Raw genomic sequence first — 25,998 nt, 5'->3', positions numbered from 1 at the left:
GAACTGAAATGCTTGGCCTGCTGTGTTCATCCAGCTCCACATCTTGTTATCTCTTAAACTGTAGATTTGTTAGCTTGTTCTTTCCATTTACTTGAGAAATGCACAATGTAATCTAAATGGCAAAACAATTAGAGTTACACAATCAAGCAGAGCTTCATGACTGGGGAGTCGTACCTGAAAAATGTATTCGAATTCTTCTGAGGAGCTAACAGGCAGGGTAGATAAAGGGGAACAATTAGTTGTAATGCATTTGAATATCCAAACAACATTCCATACCAGATATTAGGCTAATTAATAAGATAAGAGCTTGGGGGTGGCATATTAGCGTGGATGGAAGATTCTCTAATCTGATTAAAGGAGGCATTTTCAGCAAGGTAATCTAATTAATAGAGTGCCACATGGATCAGTGCTGGGACTTTTATTTACACTATACATAAATGACCTGGATGACAGAAGTGAATGTGCTGTCACTGAGTTTTCAGATGACCGGAAGAAATAGGTGGGGTAGCAAGTAGTGAGGATGATAGCATCTACAGAGTGATATGGTCAAGTTCAATGAGCAAAAACTTGGCAGATTGAATAAAATGTGGGAAAATATAAGGTTGTGCACTTTTTGCAGGAAGAATAGAAGAGCTCAGTGTTATTTAAATGAGCAAAAAGCTGCAGCACCAAGGGATTTTGGGCTCCTTATGCATGAATATCAATTTCAGTGAGTAACAGGGAAGAGGACTGGAATGTTGGCCTGTATTTCAAAGGGGATACAGAGTAAGATTAGGGAAGTCTTGCTAAAACTAAAACACTAGTTGGATCAAACATGGAATACTACAGAAAGTTTGGTCCTCTTATCTAAGGAAAGGTTGTCATTGGAGGCAGTTCACAAAGACTTTGCTAGATTGATTCTGGACGTGGAAGGGCTTCCCTGAGGTGGGGGTTGAGCAAGTAGACCTGTACTTGTTGGAATTAGAATGAGGAAACCTTTTTGAAACATGTTCTTTTGGGGGCTTGACAGTATAGATATGGAAAGGTTATTTTCTCCTTGTGGGCAAGTCTAGTACCAGAGGGTAAAATCTCCAGATAAGAGGTCACCCATTTCAGATAGAGATGAGGAAGAAACTATTCTTTGAGGGTAATAAATCTGGAATTCTTTACAGCAGAGGGGTATTCAGGCTGGGTTGTTAAGTGTATTCAAGGCTGCGATAGTCCAGATATTTAGCAAGGGAACCTTGGGTTATAGAGCTAAGGCAGAAAAACGGAAATAAGAATCATCAGGTCATCCACAATCTTGTTAAAGACAGAACAGACTCGATGGGCTGAATGACCTTCCCCTGCTCCTGGGTCTTATTCTGTTGTGAGATGTGGAGGCAGAGAAGGATCATTAGGAACAATTCACCAGCAATCGTTTGTACTAAAGAACAGGCCAAAACATCAATCCCGGGAGGTTCTCTGGCTCTCCCAGGCCCCAGTAAATCCAGTACATTACGCCTAACTCTATTCTGTCAATATGTGTTATTACTAATCTTCACAAACTACATGCAGACTCTTCCATTTGCAAGTGTTGATAGGCAGTTGTAGAGTCAGTCATACAGCATGGAAACTGACCCTTCAGTGCAACCAATCCACACTAAATTAGTCCACCTGCCCGCACTTGGCCCATATCCCACTTACATTTTCTGTTCATGAATGTATCCAATGTCTTTAAACATTGTAGTTGTATCTGCATCCACCACTTCCTCTGGCAGTTCATTCCACACACGGACCCCTTTTTTAATTTGTCTTTTTTTTTACAAGCATTCTCCCCTCGCCGTGATAATGACCCCTAGTTTTGAGCTCCCTCATCTTAGGGAAAAGACCTGTCATTCACTTTATCTATGGCCCTCGTGATTAAACATGACCAAAATCTGCAGAAGGAGACCTGACCCTTTATTTTAAATTTTTGGAATTTTATAAACTGAATTCAACATATCTAGCTACTATGGCGCACTTGTCCTGCAAACTACAATGGTGGCTGCATTTGCACAATTTGTCTAAGTGGTTGTCTTTCCCTTTTGTGTCAAGAGAATGTCAGTTAAGTCCTGTGTTTCAGTTGATTCAGTGGTTGCCTGCCTTAAGGACACAAAAGGGGTTGTTTGTTGCCCAACACTCAGCTCTACTTGCAGCTCATTTGAGAATAAGACTGCCCAGATCCTGCTGTCAACTAGCGTCCTGATTTTAACAAAAGTTATAGGGATTTAATCATGGCCAATGTGAACAAGTGCAGTGATCTTCCTCCTACTCTGCAATGATTTGAGAAGGACCTTTGTGACATTGCAATTTGGGATGAACAAGGAATACTGCCATTGCAGCGTTATCAACATCTTAAAAATTGGAACAAAAAAACAACAGGATAAACACACAAAGTAGGTTGTAATTTAAATGTGGTGGGAATGGACAAGTTAACAATAACTTGCATTTATTAAAGAAAGTGGATTAGAAGTAAAACGACTCCAGGTGCTTCATGGGAGTGATTTTGTACAATTGACACCAGCTTTCATAACTAGAGGTGGGGCAGGTGACAAAATTTAGTCAGAAGTTGGACCTGAATAGCATCATGAAGGGGAGAAAGGGTTGACAATGAATATTAAAAATTGAAACTGGCCTCTTGGCCCAATTAGTCCGTTGATCCACACTCATTCTCTGCCTAAATTCTGACCATCTTCGTATCTTTCTATTTCCTTGTCTCTGAATTCATCTAGTTTCCTTTACTGCTAGCTTATTGAACTATTTTCTGTGATGGTAAGTTCTACTTCCAAGGTGAAGAAATGTCTCCTATTTCCCCATTAGATTTATTAGTGACCTCTGAGAACTTTGGAAATGTTATTGGTTTTCCAAGATAACGAGGTGTAGATCTGGATGGACACAGCAGGTCAAGCTGAAAAGGGGTCTAGGCCTGAAACATCAGCATTCCTGCTCCTCGGATGCTGCTTGGCCTGCTGTGTTCATCCTGCTCCAAACTTTGTTATCTTGGATTCTCCAGCATCTGCAGTTCCTATTATCTAAGATTTTCTAATTCCCTTTTTTTAATAAAATCCCGAATAGTTCAAACATTCCTGGTAATTTCTCAGTTCTGTTATCACTCCTGTAAACTTTTTCTGCATTTTCTCCAAAGCCTGTTTCTTTTTTTGATAAAATGACCATCATGTACATTGTATAATAAATGTGACCCAAACAAGGTTTGCTTGAAAGTGTGTTAATTACATTTAGTTTTACAAGGATGTAGAATTTAAGTATTGTCAAACCAGTAAACAGAAAATAATGACATGCAGCATTGAATGACATTTGTTTGAATCCCAAAATTTCTTTTACACTCCTTTTTAAAAGCTCAAGTATTGAATGAAGTTCCAGTGTTTGGGGTCTGGAAAGCTGAATGCTGGTTGTTAGCATCAGATAGGCAGGAGTTCTAAACTGTGGAGGAGTAAGGAGATTTTGGAGGCTTGTAGAACTGGAGGAGGCTCCAAAGAATGGGAGCTGTGAGGCCATGGAGAAATTTGAATCAGTGGATGAGAATTTTTAAATAGTTTCACGTTCACAGTTTGTGGTTAAAGGCCCTACCCTGGATTTTGTTTACTATTTACAGTGCTTCAAATGTTGAGTGATGTGCAAGCAGCAGATTAAGTTGCAAGAAAGCTTTTTAGGAAGGCTGAGCTGAATCCAATTGTCATTTTTTATCCTTTTATTTCCCTGTAATAATAACCACTGGTCCCCACTCATTCCTTTTTCCAGGTAATAGGGTGTGACCAATGCTTGCTCAATGCCTGATCCGGTAAGTTAAAACACGAGTACCTCTGATACTTCCTGGTTAGTTGGTAGCTATGCATGAATAATATTAATGTGTATTTTTAGCATGAGAATGGCATTCTTAGATTTGTATGCAACAGCTTTTGAAACAAGGTAACATTGTGACATGCTGTTTACTTAGTCTCAATGTATATTGTGCAAAAGTAACAATCAATTAAGATGCAAGACCTTTCTAAATCCTTCAGCTTTAACTAAAACTGCATGAATTGAATTTCAAATGCATTCTGCTAGTCAGCCCCTCCTATCCTATTTGTGGTCAGATCCTGCTTGTGCCATTTTCTGGTGCTAGAGTTGTAAGTTACCTTGGTGAGAGCCAAATCCCTTAAATTTTGAAAAGAGGTTGTGAGAGACGGCAGTAAATCGGGAAACAGTGGTTCAGGGACACCCAGCTTGGAGATTCTAGCTGAAAGCTAAGAGAAAAACCTCTGGGGATCTTGCCAGGCTTGAGAAAAACAGAAAGAACTGTAGATGCTGTAAATCTGGAACAAAAACAAAGTTGCTGGAAAAGCTCAGCAGGTCTGGCAGCATCTGTGAAGAAAACCAGTTAACGTTTCGGGTCTGGTGACTCGAAGATAGACCAATTTATGTCTTTTGCGGTATTGTACATCTACTGCGGTAGCTGTACAGAAACATACCCGTAAGCACAGACAATATCCTGCAAATCAAGACCGTAGACAATGAACTTGTCGATAATGAATGTTAAGGGATACACCCAACTCTCATTAAACAATGCTATGGAATCTTTCATATCTTCCTGAGAGAACAGACAGAGCCTTAATTTAACATCTCATCCTATAGCCAGCATTTTTCAAGAATAGATTTGAAGTCGTCAGAAGTGTGCTCAAGTGCCTTGAAACAGGGTTTGAAATTGTGGTCTTCTGATTCAGAAACAGCTGAGAGTGCTAGCATTCAATGAAGGCAAGCAACATCTGTTTAAGAGAGAGGAGAGGGCACTGTGGGGTACTGTTAGGTTTTCTGTTTGAGACTGATATATCCTTGGGAGTCCAGCATGCAGCTATGATTGCTGGCCAAAAGCATCAAGATTCCAGTGAACTGCTAAACTACCAAGATGTCTCCTTTATTATAGGTTATGTCTAACTGTAATATGCATGACTTCCTGTGATGTATAATGTCACATGATCTTGCTCTCATTCTTAGTAAAATAAAGTCACTGAAATGTTTGTTAAATTTATTTTCCTTACCTCGGGAAACACTCTTTTGTAGCTGCACAGTGAGGCCAAGAATTTGGCTATGCCAGTAATTGTCATATTTGAAACCTGTAACCTTTAAAATTTATTGTTTCTCACTAATTGAGAAAAGCTGTTTTCTGACTAAATGACACAAGTGGTTTTGAGTGTACAACACAGCACCGTGTTCAAAGCCTGAACTTCATTGAAGTGAAGCTTGAGATGTCTGCCCCACTGGGTGTGTGCCCCATGGTCGAGGTCAAATAACTCTGGCAGTCTTGGATGTTTATACTTTATTACATTTCAGTCCAAACATCTCCCTTCTGATACAAAAGAAAAATCTCATGCATTATTATTAAGTTACCCAAGTTCCCAATCATATGCATGACAATTGTTATTGTGCTTTAGCAGTTGATTTCCATCAGTTTGTGTATGTTATCCACGCAACCTTGAGACTAGTATGACTTAAAATGGTCTGTGTGTTGTTGTTATTGTTTTATTTGGATAATGTTGTTTTATCAGGAAGTAATGCTTCTGTGCTACTTGTTGCTTATGGGGGCTGTTTGGTTTTTGCTGTTGGGTTGATGTGGACCTATGGATCTGATGGTTGATGTGGCACATTAACCACCTCCTAACCAGTCATCTGCAGTCGGGCTAATGTGCCTGCACTTGCAACGATGTCTGGTTATTCACTTCTTCTATCATGTACAATCAAGGTGGGAAGTGCCCCACTTAGACTGGCTTTAGATGAGATTGAGATGGCACGGTGGCTCAGGCACCTGGGTACGATTCCAGCCTTCTCTGCATTTGCTTTGGTCAAGTGATTACAGTTGTTAACCATTACAAGGTTATGCCTGGTTTTGTTTCAAAACTTGTCAGAGAGAGAATTTTTCACCTGGGTTAGGTGGGATAGGAATTTTCCCACCTGGCTCACTATTGCTGTAAATCATTGGAGTGCTTCCCGAGCAGTAGAAATTTCCTGATGATTCCTGTCTTTTGCAGGTTGGCTGTACTCCCTCCTTCTTTAAACAACCAAGACTCAAAATGACATTGGTTTTGAGAATTCACACCTGCCGCTAAATGTAGCAACTTGTAATGTTTTCAAGATTCCCCACACCCTTTCTTCCTGTTGTGCTTTAACGGGCCAATAGTTGAGACATTGTGGTAAATGGCATATTACATAGCTTCTAACATGTTGGCCATTGGACAATGTCCAATCTAAGGTGTGGCTGAGATCCTAAAGCAGGCAAATGAAATAGCACCCGGAAGGAATTATGAAGTTTTAGTCATTGATGCATTTCTCCACTTGTATTGCCTTAATCAAATTTGAGTTGATGCAAATTCTAGTGGATCCAGTTTAAGAAATGACACCATAGCAGTGCACCACTTGGGTTAGTTGTGAGACAGGGGAGTAACTGTTTGAAGCCAAGGCTCAATGTCACTTTGTACCCATTTTTAAATTGAGTATGGGACATTTCTAAGTATGAACAAGCAGGTAGGATTAGCCTCTGCTTTCAGTTTGATATGGTATACAGTGTTTTATTTCCCCATGCCTCTGAGTTTTGGAAATTTGTTATTCAGATTTATGGTTGCTGCTTGTTGACACTTCCCACTTTTAAAGAGATTTGTGCAGTGAACCAGTGTATTAAACAGTGATTGTGGCTATATTTGGAAAAACTGCACCTAAGATTTTGCTTTTGTCTTTGTCTCAACATTGCTTGAAGTTGATCTTTTGAGGCTGGTTCCTGGGTTTTGATGTTAGATGAAGGCTGCAGGGTAGTCTTTCTCAACCATTAAAGGCCATCTGACAGTACAGTGACTCCAGCGCTGTATCCAATTTAAATGGCATTCATCAACGCTACTGTTAGCTCACTCCAATATTGGCCATTGTCTGATTTTTTTTTTCCCCTTAGTTGCAGTTTCTGTCTTAAGTTTACATTTAAAGTTGGATGCCTTGTGTTTTATGAATGCAAACAATTTAAGTGATCCAAAGTTGTAAAATGATTACTTTTATTGCAGCCCTCAGCTTGCAACAGCTTGACCTTGGTGGAATTTGCCACTCACCAAACTGAAGTCTGTGTCGGCCTTAGTGCTGCCTGCATTGCTAGATTAGTCTGGTGGCTGCGTCATTCCTTTTGTTGCTACACACTGTCCCTCCTCTGCAGTTGAACTGCTGATCTGGTCACCTCCTTCATGCAGTGCAACTCACTGCTACTGCTAGGCTTGTCCTCCAGGCAGTTTGCCATCATGCAGTAATATTGTATCTGGGTGGTTGTTAGGAAGTGTACCCTTAGCATAGAATAGAATCCCTACAGTGTGGAAACTTCATTTTCTGAAGAAGGGTCTAGGCCCGAAACACCAGCCTTTCTGCTCCTCTGCTGCTTGGCCTGCTGTGTTCATCCAGCTCTATGCTTTATCTTAGTGTGTAAACAGGCCATTTGGCCCAACACGTCCACACCGCCCCTCTGAAGAGCATCCACCAGACCCATTATCCGACCCAATGTCAGTGAACATCAAAATTTTATTAAGTAAATAGACTACGTATGAGCGCATACAAGGGGATGTATCTGGAAGCCTGTGTTCTAGTGTCCCAGTTCCATGTGCTCTGACATCATGGCATAGAAACTGAGCATGTGCATAAGTTGATATAATTGGAATACTGGTGCAAGGAATGCTTTACTCCACAGGAATATGATCAGGAATGTCTAGAGAAGTGGATGGGGCAGTACAGGATAAGTGAAGTCTAGCACACTTTGCTTTTACTTTTTAATAATTGCTTTTTAAAAAAACTCTTGCTGAATACATTTACACTATATGGTTTCGCGATCCAATTTTGGAAGGAAATATTCCAAGCTTGGTTTATTTGCTGTCCTGTACTCCCGATAGTTTCCAGTCCTTTTGTTGAAGCTGACTACAATAATAAGTAACCAGAGTGCTTTTTTAATTAGAGGTTTTCTGAAATCAGCATTAAAGGGTTCTAATTGACTCTTTGTCCTCTGCTCAGTACCTTGTTTGTTTGGCTTTGGGTTATTTAAGGGCTTGTTTTTGTCCAAATTTTAATGTAAGACTTAATGAATCAATTCTGTTTGTCTCATCTTGACATGAGCATTCATGCAAGTGCTGAGATAAAGCAGTGATGAGCTTGATACTGTTGAGAAATCTGGGGCGTATCAAGTGGAACATAAAATATGGAGAAAGGACAAGACAGACCATTTCAATTTGGGAAAGTCTGTTTCAATCCCCTGTCCTGGTTCCTTTGTCAGACAGCACTGGGGAGTGAGTTATTTGTTTGTGAGAAGATGGGAGTTGGGAGTTCTCCTGGTCCTCTGTAAACAATCTCTTCTGGGTGAAAGATGGACTCAACTTGGCTTTGGTATCAATCCCCAGTTGCCTAGTGACATTATATGCTGAATAATTGTTTGGCTAGTGTTAGAACGAACCCAGTAAGAGACGCCCTCTTCAGGAGAAGGATCGGGGAAAGAATTCGAGTACTCAAATTGAGAATGGGTTCCTGAGGTGTCAGTGCTGATCTTCGCTTGACCGAAGAACCCGCATGTTTGAGTTTTCATGTATTGGGATACAAATGTCCTTTCTTTTTCAAAAAGAAAGGACAGGCTAAGATGAACTATCTTCTACAAGATCCTTGACTGAACCCAGCTACTTTGTGACATGCGGTTAAAATGTTGTGTGGGTGGTGTCTTGACAACAGCAATGCTGTGATTGCTGCTTGTTGTGTCAACATTGCCGGTTAAAGGCTTTCCTAGCTGGAGATGGAACAGGATTTAACCCCAGTGCAAAGGTTGTGCTATGTCCAGGCCTGGAGTTTGTGAAAAATGCTGCTTAATTGAGAGAATTAGACTTCTGGCTGATGTGCTCCCTCTTTTAAAAAAAATAACTTTGCTTTCAATGTTCCAGCCTCTCCATTAGCACAGAGCATTGGGCTGATCATATCTTGGGAAGTAAACCAAAGCAATGGGCAATATAAATGAATGGCCTTTTCTATAGCTCATCTGGATTATCCACACAGATCCACTGTTCTGGTAAAGATTCCCTAACCTCTGCCCTGAATTGGAAGATGAGTGCCCAAAGCGCACTACGTCCATGAAGAGGAGAGGGCACAGAGTATTTGGATTAAAAACATTTTTTCCTTGCAACACCACAAGCTGACAACACCCAAGTTTCCTGTAAAACTGAGATCTTCTCCCCATTGCAATGGGATGTTTGTTTCACTGGGAACTGGCTTCATTTGGGATTGGACAAACTTCTTGCAATCACGTTGCAATGACTGGCATTTTCCATTTTTGCTTCAGATCTCTAGCATCTCAGTTCTGTTTTATTTTGTTTCCTCCTGGCTTTTTGCTGTAGGCTGGGTGCAATCCACATTCTGCAGGACTGCTCGCATTCGAAGTGTTGATTGCGTTTCAATTGTGTTTAATTATATACAGGTGGAAGCTCTTAATTACGGTTTTACTTGAGAATATTACACAATGCAATGATTAGTGCCTTTGCCTAACACGTGAAAGGTCCCAGGTAAGAAACAATGAAGCTCTGACTAGGAGGTGAATGCTCGCAATGTAAATAGTAGAAGCTTGAAGTAAAGGTTGGCTTCAGTGATATTCATCACAAATTGACTTTTTAAACAGAACTGAATTTTTTAAAATTAAATTTTGCTGTTCAATCAAAATTCATTATTTGTAGCCCAAAAGCACTGGATCCCCAATGGAGAAGGACTCCTTTATGAAGTCTAACATCCATCACTGCTTAATTGACAAGCAGTAATCCCTGCTCTTCCAAAAGAGTCTTGCAACATGGAAACAGATCCTTCAGTCCAACCAGCCCATGCCAACCAAAACACCAAACTAAACTAGATCCACCTACCTGAAGTTGGCCCATAAGCCTCCAAACAATTTTCATGTATTTATCCAAATGTCTTATAAATGTTGTAACAAAACTTGCGTTTATCTGCCCAAACCCTATTGTCTCTATTCTACAAGGCCGAAGGCTGCCCTTTTCATTGTATATGTCCTTTTATGTCTTACCCAAATGCAATTCCTTGCATTTATTCAAGGCACTCTCCATGTGCCACACTTCAGCCCATTGACCCAACTGATCTCTTTGTAATCGTAGGCGGTTGGGAATGGGTAAGCAAGGTTATGTATTTTTTTTAACTGGAGAAATAAACTCTGGCTCGGTTATGAACGGAGTTGCAGAAGGAAGGTGAAAGATTTGGTCTAAAAATAAGGTTTCAAGAAATATTGGAAGAGTGGAAAGAAGTACAATGGTTTAGGGAGGCAATTCCATAATTAGTGACTGAGATGCAGGCACTCTGCTAAGAGTCAATTTTGGGGGGGGCGGAGGGGGGAACAACAATGCTAGTCTCCGGAGCATTCGAGGAGTGCAGATTTCTAGGGTGGTGGTAAAGCTCTAGAGGTCTAATACCTCTGATGTTTGTCATGGTCAGTGGGTTCGTTACTTTTTTTGTTTCTCAATTTTTAAAAGCAAAACTCGGCCATCAAAAAAACCTAAATTCTGATCCTTGAGCTTGCACTATGGATTAATGACCGGGTTTGGGTCCTGTATCTGATGCTGTAAATATCATCATGTAAGAACTGTTTATATACAGAATGGGAAACCAAATCATTTTCTCCCTGTTTCATACAACAGTAAGTTATGAATTGAAACCTTATTTATATCTTGTTTTCTATTGGATAGAAGCTTTGGATGAATCCAACAGTTATGCAGAATTCCTGGTTTCCCAAACTACTTTTGTTCAATTCCAAACAGCCAAATCTGACTTCCTTTCTGGTCCCAAGATTATAATTTCACCATCTTTTAGGGTTGAATTTCCTTTTGTTGTTTTTCACTAGTTATCATGTTCCATATAATTTCTACTTTAATTTTATTTTACTAACCCTAACCCAATTGCAGTCAGTCGCTTTTGGATACGTGCAGGAATTTCCAAAATGAATTAGTCAGGGCGCATTTAAATTACACTGCATTCAACTCACTTGTCTGTCAGTTCCAAGTAGCAAAATGAAAATGATCCGCAGATGGATGTAAAAACCAGTCCCTCCCTACTATTGTGCTAACTACTGTTTGCAGGGTGATCCCACCATGAAATAGCACAAACTTTTCCCTGTGTGCCAGTCATCACCACTTACTGATCCAACAGAGGACCAGCAGCCTTCCTGAAATTTGGATTGCCAACCTTAATTGGATATTCTCCTGGAGGTTCCATCAAACAATCTTCCATCTCCAGAGGCCTATCCAGTTACATAGGCTTTTCCTCATCTCCAGTACTTTTATAACTACATCATATTAAACAAACTTGAATTTTAAAAAATGGCTGTTCACTTTTGCATGGATTTTTAAATGTGGTGATGTTAATTATGAAGACTGCAATGCAATCCTGGAGGGTTGGCATGCCCACATTCTCAGCACAATCTGTGGAGATAAAGGTTGCTGGAATGCAGTTAGGTCTAGGATATGGGTGGGAGGAGAGAGTGCCTGTGCCTTGATTGGAACAAATAAGTACTGAGGAAGTACCTTTCTGACTTGAGTTATTGCACGGAATTGCTGGCTGTGAAATATGTTTTTCGGCCTAAAGTTATCGGCTCTGCTGGCTGCTTTGTGCTGGAATAATGCCACAATCAAATTCCTATTTGGTCTTTGTTCGTTGCTGATCAGCGTTTCATCGGGTGGACTTTGGGCGTCTTGAATGTGGCCAAGATAGGGGTGAGGGAGGAGGAGTGGGGTCAAGTGTAGCATTTCCTGCAGTTGCAGGGGAAGGTGCCAGGTGTGGTGGGGTTTGCCCCCACACCACCTCCCTCACCCCTATCCCAGGCCCCAAGATGACTTTCCATATTAAGCAGAGGTTCACCTGCACATCTGCCAATGTGGTATACTGCATCCACTGTACCCGGTGTGGCTTCCTCTACATTGGGGAAACCAAGCGGAGGCTTCGGGACCGCTTTGCAGAACACCTCCGCTCAGTTCGCAATAAACAACTGCACCTCCCAGTCGCAAACCATTTCCACTCCTCCTCCCATTCTTTAGATGACATGTCCATCGTGGGCCTTCTGCAGTGCCACAATGATGCCGCCCGAAGGTTGCAGGAACAGCAACTCATATTCCACCTGGGAACCCTGCAGCCATATGGTATCAATGTGGACTTCACCAGTTTCAAAATCTCCCCTTCCCCCACCGCATCCCAAAACCAGCCCAGTTTGTCCACTCCCCCCACTGCATCCCAAAACCAGCCCAGTTCATCCCCTCCCCCCACTGCACCACACAACTAGCCCAGCTCTTCCCCTCCACCCACTGCATCCCAAAACCAGTCCAACCTGTCTCTGCCTCCCTAACCTGTTCTTCCTCTCACCCATCCCTTCCTCCCACCCCAAGCTGCACCTCCATCTCCTACCTACTAACCTCATCCCACCTCCTTGACCTGTCTGTCTTCCCTGGACTGACCTATCCCCTCCCTACCTCCCCACCTATACTCTCTCCACCTATCTTCTTTTCTCTCCATCTTCGGTCCGCCTCCCCCTCTCTCCCTATTTATTCCAGAACCCTCTCCCCATCCCCCTCTCTGATGAAGGGTCCAGGCCCGAAACGTCAGCTTTTGTGCTCCTGAGATGCTGCTGGGCCTGCTGTGTTCATGCAGCCTCACGTTTTATTATCTTAGAAATGTTATCGTACCGGTTGGGACTTGAACGCAGGCCTCCTGGCTCAGAGGCTTTTGTGACACTGCCACTGCACCACCAGACCCTACCAGTGAAATGTTGCTGCCAATTCATGACAAGGTTTATCTGTAGTACAGTTTTAAATTGCTATCACTAATGGCGCTGGTTTGATCTTTGGTCCCTCCTGTAGATACTTTGTACCTGCCTGCTTAGCATTTAACTCTGTGTGATAGGGAGATAATTAAATCTGATAACTAAATGTAGAATTTGAATTATGTTTAATTTTAATATCTTTCTCCTTGTGTTAGTGTGGCCTTCAAATGTGGTTTGAACTCTACAATGCCCTAGAATATTGGTGCAGAATCTTGCACTTTCACTGTTGTTACTGAAACTTGGTTTTGATTGCAGTAAGTGCTATCAGAATTCACGTTTTGGTTCATTTCTAGCTGCATTTGCAGAGATGCCAGCACACTATCACATCTGCTCTGAACACTTTGCTTATCTTTCCACCCTCTTATTGCAGCATGTTATTGAAATAGGAGATTTTTGAAGCTTTGACTCTGTTCTTTGTGAGGGTTTAAATATTAATCCAAATACTGATCCCTTTTGAGTTGAGCTGAGGAATATTGAGGGTTGGTTGAATTATTGGGAGTATGTTGGAGAATACCAAACAATGGAAAGGAAATTTAAACTTCTCAAATTAGCGAGGTGTGCTTTAGCATGTTTATAGTTGCTAGAGATTACAAATGTGCAAACTGGAACAAGGAAGTTATTTGTTTGTGGTGCAAAGGGGCGGTTGCATTCTGAACAATGTTCTCTGTCAATAAATGAAGAAAAGTGTCATTTTACTTCTGTCCAGGGTGACAGTGAATGGCTTAAATATAGGTAAATGTTCGAGATTGAGGTGTGGTGTGACCCTGCTCAGATTAAATGGAAGGAAAAATTGTATTGCTCATGGAGCAGCAACGGAAAATATTTAAATGAGATGCAAAAGCTGCGCATCAATCTTTCTCTAAAGGAAGAGTGGGATGCTGTGAAATCGGGAGATAATGTAGCACCTTTTTATTAGATTGTCTGTCTGAATTACTTTCTGTAGTTCAGTCATTATTTATGTATAAATACGACTGCCCTTTTATTTAGAGCCCAATGACAGCACTAAACAAACGAGTGGCTAATTTGTTTTGGACATTGATTTGAAGAGTATTAGTAAGGTAGTGGGAAGAATGCCTGCTTTTAGTTTTTTAAAATGTGAGCAGGCAGGTGGGGCCTTATTTTAGTACCTCATTGAAAAAATGCTCTTTTTGGCATTGCAGTACTCCCTCAGTCCTGCATCGAAGGGTCAGCATGTGATGCCTGAACCCACCAGCTTCTGTTTGAGGGAAAAATGCTAAATGAATTGAGCAAACAATTTTTTTGGATCTAAATTTGAACAGACCTAAGTCGGATCTTCAAAGGCTGCTAAACTCACTGACGCATTGAGAGTTTTTCAGTTTCTTTTTGCAACATCATAACTGATGGACCTTGGGCTTAGCTACCTCTTCCACTGATTCCTGTTGGCTGTTTTGATGTGTCCAAAGTGAAATCATTAGGTTTCTGTTTTGACAGATAAACTAAATTGCATGTGTAATCTGAAAACACTTTTTTTTAAAATTCTCAAATCCATTGGAGAGATTATCTTTTTTTTGAACTTGATGCTGTTTTCTCAACTCTTTTGGGTGCAAAGTAGTTCAAAGTTACTCTCTTTAGTTTTTTGTAGGTCAGTGTGTATGATGCACACCAATCTGTCTAAATGATGGTACCACTTAGCAGTCTTCATAACCCTGCCTGATTCCCTTTCCCATTCTGCCCTGCGTGCTTGAGCTGTTTGTAGTCCCTGCCTGTTTGAGGTTCCTAAACTCTGCACAGATTAAGGAGTAGTTAAGGCAGAGACCATTACATCCTTTAAGCTGCTGTGAGACAGGTGTTAGGCTACAGGCAGCCAACAGAGCATTTTGAAATGTTCTAGTATAGAACCAGTTCACACTTAATGGGCCAAATGGCCTTGTATCTGGTCTACAGCCTGTGACTCTTTGCTGTGTGTGGCTCATTACCATTATCATGCAGTACACTTACCCATTGAGCCACTGTATATCTAAGGAACAGTTAGGAAATAAAAGGTTCTCTGCTTCCTGTGTCCCCCAATGTTTAATCAATGGAGCATGAAGTGTTGTGAGCATGAGTTAAATCAGGAATATTACTTCCTCACTGCAGTAAGTTTCAACAACGTGAATTGTGATGCAGTGAAATAAATGCGGACAGAAACTGGTTCAGCAAGAAAACAATAGAAAGTGACTTGTAATTAATTACTGTAAAGAAAAGCATTGGTGTGGGTGGGAATGAGGAGCTGAATATTGTACTGTCCTTTAGGAGGCCTGATAGAATAAACATGTTTTAATTGACCTTAAGTTTGTGAGGAGGTTATGCCTGGGCTCATCATAGGTCTCTTAACACTCAACAAATGTTTTTAAAACAAAATCAGAAATTGCTGGAAAAACTGAGCAGCGTCCGTGGAGAGGAAGCAGAATAAAAGTTTTGAGTTGGGAAGATTCTGAAGAAGGGTCACTGGACCCAAAACATTAACTCTGCTTTCTCTCCACTAATGCTTGACCCTGAGTTTTTCCAGCACCTTTCTGATTTTGTTTGATTTCCAGCATCTGCAGTTCTTAGATTGGTTAAATGAGAAACTTTTTTGCCTGGCTTTTAACTTGCTCCCATTTTCTGCAGGCACTACAGCCTTATTTAGGTTATCATGCCATGGGGCCAGCATCTGGCATTTGGGCAGGGTTTCAATCTTCACTCTTGAAACTTTGAGGGGGCATCAGTGTCAGATGCTTCCAAAGCCGAAGTCACCTTGTTGGTACAAAGCTCCCTATTGACAGTGTTCCTCAACGGGGATTTCTGTCAACAATAAAGCTAGAGACCCAACATTCTTCAGTTGGTGAATCCCAAATAATATTCAGGCTTGGTGTGGAATAAGTTCACAGTTCTGGGATATGCACTTGTGGTTCATTGTGGATAGGGTTTAACTGTTAAAGATTTGGTCTCTGCTCAGTATTCATTGTAGTGTTCATCTCAGGATTCATCTAGGGCAATGTGAATGTTTGCCATGTCCATTTTGTTCTTTAAATCCCAGTGACTGTACTGGAAGCTAAACCATCGGAGAGAAATTCTGTCTAAACTTTGAATGTGTAAAAGATATGCATATTTATATAGCATCCTTCTCAACAACTGGTCGTCTCAATGGAGTTTACAGTCAATTGAAGAAATGTGGTTATTATCGTAAATGTCAACAGATGATCCTTTTGTAATGTTGATTGAGATATATAATTCATCGGGGTGGTGGTAGGTAACTTCCCTCCTGCCTGAAATAATTTTGCAGGATCTTTTGCATTCGCTAGAGTAAAGCAAGACTGGGCCCCTCTGATAGCATAGCTGTCTTTGAGTACCGTGCTGGAGCATCAATGTTTTATCTGCTCAAGCCCTGGAATGTCTCTTTGCACGGTGGTATTAGTGTGGATCAAATAGGGTGAAAATATTACAGTTTCAAAAATGAGTTGATTTTAGTTACATAAAAGCAAACTCTTCTAAACTAATGTCATCATCCAGATATGTACCCAGGTGTTTTTCTTATATATCATAGTCACAGAATCTGCACAGTGTGGAAATGGGCCATTCAGCCACACCAACCTTTTGAGCAGCATCCCTCCTGGACCGACCCACTCCATGCTTTCCCTGTAACCCCACGTTTCTCGTGCTAATTCACCTGGGCTGCACATCCCTTGACACTGTGGGACAATTTAGCATGGCCGATCCACCTAAACTGCACACGTTTTGACTGTGGGAGGAAACCATAGCATCTGGAGGAGACTTGGGGAGAATGTGCAAGCCCCCCACACACACCCGAGGGTGGAATCAAACCCAGGTCCCTGGTGCTGAGGCAGTAGTGTTAACCACCGAGCCTCCCCATCCTAGTGTCTACCACTCTCTTGTGGTTTATTTGAGGTTGAACTCCTTGTATATCAGCACGAGTAAGATTCTGCACTGTACTCAAACTCTAGTACAAGCTGGTTCACGTTTTGTTCAAAAGTCTCAGACAGATTGTGATGGATTCTGGGGACGTGTAAGAGTGTGAACTGGAAAATGTTACTGTTGACATCTACTTGACCACCTGTTGTTCCTGTCTCTAGGATGTCATCTTTCCTGGACAAGTGGCTGTGGCATCATGAATATTGGCTTCCTCCAGGGATCACGTGGGAGGATATGGAAGATTCCAATCATGTCCGATATCCGCGGCCTCGTGATCTTTTCATCGCCATCCCCTATGCGTTTGTGTTTATCGCTGCCCGCTATCTGTTTGAGAGGTATCTGTATAGCATGCATAAAACCAGTTTGACCTCAGCAGGGCTATTGTCCAGTTGGGGACACTACACTTTAGGAAGGGTGTGAATACATTTAGAGAGAATGCAGAAGAGTTTGAGAACTGTGGAGAAGGTGATAGCCTCATGGTATTATTGCAGGACTGTTAATCCAGAGAGCCAGGATACATTCTGGGGACCTGGGTTTGAATCATCATGCCATGGTAGGTGGTTAAAATTTGAATTCCATAAATATCTGGAATTAAGATTCTAATGATGACTGTAAATTGATTGCCAGAAAAACCCATCTGGTTCAATAATGTCCTTTAGGGACGGAAACTGCTATCCTTACCAGGTCTGGCCTACATGTGACTTCAGACCGACAGCAACGTGGTTGATTCAGAACAGCTGTCTGGGCCATTTGGGATGGATAACAAATGCTGCCTAGCCAGCAGCACCCCATTCTGTGAGCTAATTTAAAAAAAAATCATCCCTGGCTGAAGCATTTCAGGTGTAAAGATCAATTGGTGAAGCTGGGCCTGTTCTCCTCAGGAAGGACAAGGCTGAGAAACAATCTGAAGTTTTAAATATCACGAGTGATTGGGACACAATAAATAAGGAGAAGCCTTTGGCTGTCCGGGAAGGTTGGGGAGGAAAGAGGGCAGAGGTTTAAAAGTGATTTGTAAGAGAAGTAAAAGGGATGTGAGGAAAAGTAGTTTTCGTGCAATGAATGGTAATGCTCTAGAATGCATTTCCTGAGTGTGAGATCGAAGCGGGTTCAGTCAAGGGCATTCGAAAGGGAATTTTGTGGTTCCTTTTTAAAAGAAAAGGGAGCATGGTGCAGGATTTTCCCACTGGTTGAGACGTTTGCTTGGGCTGCCTCCTGTGTTTTGATTATTGAGTCTCCACATAGTGAATAGTCCAAAGCCTTTTCCAGAGTCCAACAGTGAAGGGCATAGGTTTAAGGTGAGAGGGAGAAGATTTAAAAGGCACATAAGGAGCAACTTTTTCTGAGGGTGGTGCGTGTACGGAATGAGCTGCCAGAGGAAGTAGTGGAGGCTGGTACAATTGCAACATTTAAAAGGCATCTGGATGTGTATACGAATAGCAAGGGTTTAGACGGTAATGGGCCAAATGGGACTAGATTTATATTGGATACCTGGTTGGAATGGATGAGTTGGACTGAAGAACCTGTTTCTGTGCTGTAATTTTGACTCCACGCCTCGAAGAACACCACAACAAGGCTAGGAACAGGATACACTACTGTAATTTTTTTTGAGAGGATGCGGGGAAGCAGCAGTGTAGATCCCAGACCTTGTATCTTGGGAGATATGAGGGGAGGGTATCAAATTAAATGTTGGATATTATTAGGTTCAAGTTCCACCTAAAATACTTTAACACAAGATGTAGTCTGACATTCCAGTGCAGTGGAGGTTGTTGAACCTAGTTATGAGAGGCCATCAATCACCAGCAGTGTCTCACTCAATGCTGGAACCAATGTATACATAGCAAAATCTGCAGCTGTTAAGAACATCAGAGTCTACAAAGCCTGCATCATCAATGCCCTCTTCATCTGCAGTGATGAGATCTGGACAATGTAGGTTAGAAGAAGGGATGGTTTCTACTTTCCTTTCTGTGACACATCCTACCAGAAGATACCCAGGATTGGGTTATCATCTCTGGGGTCCTGTAGGGTGACAATTCCATCAGCACACATACTCTTAATACAATGTCTTCTGTGCTGGCCTGGCCGAGTTCATCTGAGGGCATGTCCCCAAAGACCCCTGCATAGTGAACTGGCCACTTGGATGTCCATACCTTTGTAATAAGGACACCAGGAAATAAGATGTGAAGTTTGTAGCTATTGATGCTGACAGCTGGGAGGCAGTCACTGGCTGTAACTTCGGGAAGGCTGAGGGTTTGGATGGAAAGAGGTGAACAGAAATGAAGAGCTTGGCTGGTCAGGGAGAAGGCCCTGAACATAGAGGCCAAGGAGTCCAGTACCTTAACGCTATGTCCTCCTCTGCAGCAAATCTGACAACCTGCGATGCCAGGGTAGAAAACTTGAGCCACACCAAGCAATGCTTAATACAATTGATCATTGCAGTGCAAGAGATCACTTCGATGGAAAGCTGTCATCTGTATATAAATGCAAGGTCTTTATTATCTTGGGTGTTTGGCTTAGTTGCTGCTTCACTCCAGCCAGCAGCACTCTGTCTGCAATGACTATGACACGCTGTTCCTTCCCAAACAGCACCTATGGAAATTCCATTTGAATAATTAATGCCCTTGTAATGGCAATCTGCAAGTTAAGTGGGCACAAGCAAATAATTCATGTACTCTAACTTTTAAGGTTTATTTGGACTTATCCAAGCTAACTGGCTGAATCCCAGTTGTAAATTATGTATGAATTACATGATTGGAGTTCAGTCTATACTGAGCTGCTGTTGTGATCAATTCCGGAGACCAAGCTTTGGGAATCCCATGTTGATGGCCTAAGTGAATGACACGAGCCATGTCAGAGGCCAGCCAGTTTTCACTGCACAGGGTCGGGTGCATATGCTAATATTAGCATAATTTGCTATTGATACAAAGAAGAAAGTGAGCAGAATGGAGGACTGAGAGGTTGTCAAGGAAAACAGGTGGTTACCTGGATGGTCAGGAGCATTGCTGATACAATAAATCAACTAGGGAAGCACGAAATAGAAAAGCAGAAATGTTCCAAATGGTCAGAGACCAAAATGTTGGCGTTCAAAGGGATCTGGTGTCTTTATGCACGAATCGGAGTAAGTTAACTTGAGGTACAGAGAACAATTAAGAAATCAAATGGTTTATTAACTTTAACCAAGGGTTTGGAGCATGAGTAAAATAAACCTTGCCTCAGATGTATAGGGCTGACCAGACCTAGACTACCATATAGTTTACATCCCTTTGGCAATACATGCTTCCCTAGTCTTGAAGGAAAGAGCAAAGCAAAAGTTCTCTACATTGTTTGGAAGTGGAGAGTTGGAGGAGACTTGGCCTACAATTTAAAGATTTGAAGAATGGGAGGTGATTATTTGAAATGTGCCAAAAACTGCTCTTGCTCAGTTGAGTTGAGGAACTTTTTGGCTTTAATCTGGGTGAACAAGACATTGACAGTAATTTCAGGATTGAATCCCAACTCTGTGCACGTCAGGGACTGATCTGTATCACAGTCAACTCTGGCAGCTGAGTTTGCTGAGAATGCAATTATAGAATAGAATAAAAATCCCTACAGTGTGGAAACAGGCCCATCAGCCCAAGAAGTCCACACTGACACTCGGAGCATCCCCCTGTAGCCCACCTAATCCCTGAGAACTATGGGTAATTTAGCATGGCCAGTCCCCCCAGCCTGCACATCTTTGGACTGTAGAAGGAAACCGGAGGAAACCCACGCAGACACGGGGAGAATGTGCAAACGCCATACAGACGGTCACCCAAGGGTGGAATCGAACCAGGGACCCTGGTGCTTTGAGGCAGCAGTGCTAACCGCTGAGCCACCGTGCCACCCTATACATTCAACGCGTAGCTAGAATTCTACAGACTTGGTTAGTATGGGGATTATATCATATGGCTTTTTCCACAACCTCTGAATACCTCGCAGTGCTCAAATAAAAAATATGACTTTTGGGAGTGACCGTGTGAAAAACAAATCTTTGGACAGGATAGATGCTGGGAAGGTGTCGTCGGGCTGGGGAGTCAAGGACAAAGAATCGAAAGCTAAATTAAGCAATTGACCACTTTAGGATAGAGATGAATATCTTCACTCAGAGTTAAGTCTTTTCAATTTGCGACCACAAGGCTCAGTCATTGAATTTTTTTTTGGGGATGAAAAGATTTTTGGATATTTAGGAAATGATAATATAATGTGGAATGGTTTAGCTAAGGTAGGACAACAGCCATGATCCTATTGACTGGTGAAGTGTGATCTGAGTGGCCTACGCCGACACCTATGTCATTGTTCTTCTATGGTGCGATACCTCATTGTCCCAACACACTTGATAAAAATTTTTTAAAATTAGGCTGCTTGCAATAATGTTGTGCTATTTCAATGTGTGTACAACAAATGTTCACATAGCATTATCAGGATTTAACTGAAAAGGGAGCTACAGGCCATTGTTGGCAATAACTACCTGTGGTCTCTTTGCTCTTTATGCAGTGGTAACAGTTAAATTTTAACCTTTTTCATACTGAGCCTGCACTCCACTGTGGCTATCTGCTAGACTACTACTAACTGAACTGATAGTGCATTGACAAGTCTTGCTTTTTGCTGCGTATCCAGATTGATTGCCTTACCTCTGAGCAAGCAGATGGGTGTGAAGGAGAAATCTAGAAGGAAAGCCCCTCCGAAACTGAACTTGGAGCAAGCGTATACATCACACGGCACATGTCCTAAAGAGGTGGGCAAGTTTATTTTAACTATTCTAATCTAGGAACTGGAGTGGGAAGGACTTGCAGTTTGACAAAGCAATTCTCTACACTTCCAAAAAGCTTCAAAGCAAAAGAACAGTTTTCATTGGATAATTAGCATCTTTTTGTGGCTTGAGATGTGTACCCTGATCAATGACACAAATGGATTAGTAGACAGAGGACTGAGGTTACCTCTAACACCATTGTGTGCTTGTATTAGATATTGCTTGGAATCCCCCCTCAAAAGTATAAAAAAAATTTTTGTTTTATTACCCAGAAGAGTGATTATAAAGAAGAAAAATAAACTATTAGTACAATATTTGCCTTGTGAAATATTTCTTCTGTTTTGAGGAAAACCAAATGTAAGGATGTGGCATTGACCCTGAGCTCCGAAAACTGCTGATGATGCTTCTGTGATGTGGGAAGCAGGAGACTAGGGAAACAGCAACACGCTGAAAGGCAGACAGCTGGAGAACTGATTTGTAACCTTGGAAATGTGCAGCCAGGACAGAAAGTTCTAGAGAAACTCTGGTCTGGTAGCATCTAGATAGAAGAAAATGTTAACGTTTTAAGGTCAGTGACCCTTTGTCAGCACTCTAGAGATGTGGACCATTTGGCTGAACACAGGACAATGGATGCTTGGCTCTTTAAACAAAGGATCCAGCAATACTATTAAGAAATCCATTTGGCTATACAGGTTTCAGTAATACTCATTGATTCAAGTAAATAGGCTGCAAATGGCCATTTGGCAGGTTTCACTTGTGGAAAACGTATAGGGGGTGAATTAAAAAGAGAGTGGTGTGTTTTATTGCAATATTTTGTTTAGATCAGCAGAAGTGTTAATTAAGCCTGTGGCTGATGTACTTCCTTCAGTAGTTTCTACTATTTAACACTTGTCACAGTGCCTGACTGATGATCTCCAAGCCTAGCTCTGTTTGATAAATTATTCACCTCTGTGTCCCTGCCTGGTAACCTGATTCAACTGGAACTGAATTCCGTGTGAGACTCTAAACTTTATAGGAGAGGGAGAGTGTACAAGTCTGGCATTTTGCCACCTGGCCTGTGCAACATTTGAATGGCTTTGACTTTTGTAGTCTTGTCTGCTTTGAACTGATCTATTTTTTTTGTTAACAAACAATCAGATGTCATTCTATAGCATCAACCTCTGGACCCAGGATTGGTATTGGATCCCTGGGGTGTTGGAATTCCAATAGAGGTAGCTGTTAACATAGAGTTGTAGCTCAGCACTCACTACAAAGGAATAATTGCTAGAAATTCCTGTTTGCATCTAGCTGTCGATCTTGTGATGACCTAGAACAAATATTTGTTCAACTTGCTGGCTGAGTGCCAAAGAGTGGGCCTACTGAGGATCTGAACATTCCTCAGGATAAGACATGATCTCCCAGAGCCACTTGGAGTGGGATTGACAGATAGGGAGTTGAAATAGCAAAGGACTAAAAGTTCTTTTTCTTTTTAGAAAAAAAGGACAAAAACATTTTGTTTTTATAAAGGACTAGAAATCTGAAACACAAACAGATTGCAGGCAAAATTCAGCAGGTCTGCCTGCATCTGGGAGAAGAAAGCAGCTTAGTTGTTTCGAGCCCAGTGACTCATTGATGAAACTTGGGTCTCTGCTTTTTCCGCACAGCTGCTGCCAGACCTGTTGAGTTTCTTCAGCAATTTCTCCCTTTGCTTTATCAGAAATGTTTGTTAGCAAATCCTAGGTGAAGTAGTAATTTAAATTTAATGGTCCTTCATTAGAGAAATAAAGCTCTTCCTGAAACCCCTCATAGCCTGGTCTTTGCAGAACTTTTAAATCAACCTGTTCAGAGATGTTGTTCTGCACCTCTGGAGCAGGTGGGACTTGAACCCACTCCTCCTGGTCCAGAGGTGGGGGCACTACCACCTCAGTACAGGACCCTTTTTAGGCTCGTCTCCATGTTAATTTCTGAGACGACCCTTGACATTTGATGAAATAGTGTGCCACGTCCCTTTTGAGGAATGGTGACCCAATGCAAAACACTGCTACCTCCACTTGTCTGTCAACACATGTGAACTTGTTTCTGAGTTTTGCTTTCCCTGCCTGATGGCGTTGGAAGTGATGGGCAAAGAAACTAAGTTGCAGTTTGTTCCAAATGTTTTTCGAGAGGTCACTTGGTGCCCACATTGCCTGGCTTCAGCCATGTAGCAGTGTAGTATGCTTGCCAGTATAGGCTGTGTTCGTGCAGCAAGGTTAATCTGCGTGCTTTGATCTCCATTTATTGTAGAATGAACTCCTTGCCCTTTCCAAGCAGTGTGACCTCTCAGTCCAGGAGGTGAAGGTATGGTTTCGGCGCCGAAGAAATCAGGACCGACCCAGTATCTCCCAGAAATTCTGTGAAGCCAGGTGAGAATAATGATTGCGTGACTAAAGCAAAGGGCTGTAGATTTGGCCTGAAGAGAGATGGAGATGACTCTGATATGTTAGCTTTGAATAATTCAGAGATCTGCATTTATTCTGATATGGAGGTGCTGCCTTTCCTTTGCTCGGATGCATCTCTTTGTTTTTGCACTTTTCTAACAGTGTTTGAGAGTTACTTTGAAACGAAATGGTCATTTGTGCTAAATGCACCATCTCATGGGAGTACATTGCCTGATGTGAGACAAAACTACATGATGGACAGTATCCAGTTCTATCCATGTTCTGAGTTAGTGGCTACAATTTGACTTGCTGCTCTTGGAGGCAATGCGATCTTTTGGAGAGCTCGCACCTACTGATGCTACAGGATTGCCCACTTCTGCCTCTACCACTACTGTTAGTACGTAAGGTGTTGAGCTCCGATCGCGCCTGGCTGCTGTCCTTGCTCAGGTAGATCTTGACTAGACTTCTCCCAAAACTACTCATTTGATGGAATGTATCTATTCGAGATACTGTATGCAACAACTTGTCTGGCAGTAATTAATCCAAGTTGAATATTTATAGCTTTGTGAAAAGGCAGTTCCCAGATTTAGCACCAATTGTGCAAAGAAAGGACGTTCCAGCATTTTATCACAGTGGGAGGACTGGATTGAGAAATGAAGGAAGGACTGCAGCACGTGTATTCCATATTGGAACTTATAGTTAAAATGTAATGAGTTAATGTAATCTGTTTTTACAGAGCAAGATTAAATGAACAATTTGTGTTATGTAGGAGTTTGCTCTAATAATTTGGTCTTTTCAGTGTAATTTCTATGGTGTTTCATCATAGATTTGTTACCTGTCCTTTTTGGGGAGATGTGGCTCCATGGGGGTGTAAATGTTGAGTGGGAGGCTTGTTTTTTCCCTGGGGAATATATGGGGGATACTTTCTTTGCAAGCTGTTTCTCAGATACAGATGCAATGCTGTATGCAACAGAAAACCTGAAGCTCATTTGTGGCCAGAGGATGCCATGAAATATGAATGTAGACTGAGAATGAGGACAGTCAGCTCCCAGGGTGTTGGGGGACTGTGGAGGTGGGCAGGAGGGAATTGCAGGGTTAGAAATAGAACGGCGTTCATGGGGGTGGGGATGGATGGTTTTGAGGGAGGAGGGCACAGGATGAATGGGAAGAGGATAATTGGCCACAGTAAGCAGGGAAGGCTAGGGCCACCAGAGAATGGTAGGGTTACAGAGGCTTGCATGAGTTATTGAGGGATATGGGGTGCCAGTCAGAGAGGACAGTGGAGGAGATAGATTGAGAGAGTAGGCTTGGGTAGAGGATGCTGCAAAACTGGGGAGCATTTTGAATAGGGTTGCAGTGTTAAGGGGAGGGGTAGCAGCAACATTGGGGTGGGGTAGAAGGGGGAGTGGCAGGCTCATCAGAGTGAAGGGCAGGACTTTCTCTCTATAAGTAGATTCTCAATGTCCTACAGTTCCTTCACGTTCTTTAAACAGTGCCATACGTAAAGTTAAAAGCTCCTATTGTTGGAGGAGGAGTGAGATCCTCTGAATATTTCATGAAGGAAAGTTCTTCTAACTGGATTGTACTAAACAAAGGGGCAAGAACATTGTAGGTTTCCTCCCTGGTCGTAACTGATAAAAACATGCCATCATGGTATTAAGGTGCTATATTTGACCTCAGCCTATCTCCTAAGGATTTGGACACCTGATCACTAGATCAGTGGTCTGAAGTCACATGATGAAGGAGCAGCACTCCGAAAGCTTGCTATTTCGAATAAACCTGTTGGACTATAACCTGGTGAGATGTGGCTTCTGACCTTGTCCATCTCAGTCCAACACTGGCACCTTCACACCATAGATCAGTGGTGCCAGTATTTGGCTAACCTGACAAATGCCCAGTCTGATTAGGATTTAGAGCAGCACGGTGGCTCAATGGTTAGCATTGCTGCCTTACAGCACTAGGGACCTGGGTTCGATTCCACTCTTGGGCGACTGTCTATGTGGAGTTTGCCCATTCTCCCCATGACTGCGTGGGTTTCCTCCCACAGTCCAAAGATGTGCAGGGTAGGT

The 25,998-nt window shown here is 42.1% G+C and overlaps 1 protein-coding gene across 4 annotated transcripts in view; it reads left to right on the top strand.

The window, feature by feature from the left end:
* Positions 1 to 25,998, top strand: part of cers4a (ceramide synthase 4a) — a 53,404-nt gene that overhangs the window by 6,693 nt on the left and 20,713 nt on the right. For 3 of the 4 annotated variants that reach the window (XM_048559862.2, XM_048559864.2, XM_048559866.2), the window contains exons 2-4: positions 16,930 to 17,103; positions 21,401 to 21,518; positions 23,796 to 23,914. In XM_048559862.2, the coding sequence (XP_048415819.2) occupies positions 16,931 to 17,103; positions 21,401 to 21,518; positions 23,796 to 23,914 (410 nt within the window). In that variant the 5' untranslated portion in view covers position 16,930. Of the gene's footprint in view, positions 1 to 6,412; positions 6,517 to 16,929; positions 17,104 to 21,400; positions 21,519 to 23,795; positions 23,915 to 25,998 lie in introns of those variants that run through there. The other variant, XM_048559865.2, reaches the window with a different exon arrangement.

Source organism: Stegostoma tigrinum, chromosome 30 (assembly GCF_030684315.1).
Source record: "Stegostoma tigrinum isolate sSteTig4 chromosome 30, sSteTig4.hap1, whole genome shotgun sequence".
NCBI lineage: Eukaryota > Metazoa > Chordata > Chondrichthyes > Orectolobiformes > Stegostomatidae > Stegostoma > Stegostoma tigrinum.
This window is presented reverse-complemented; position numbering and strand designations above follow the sequence as displayed.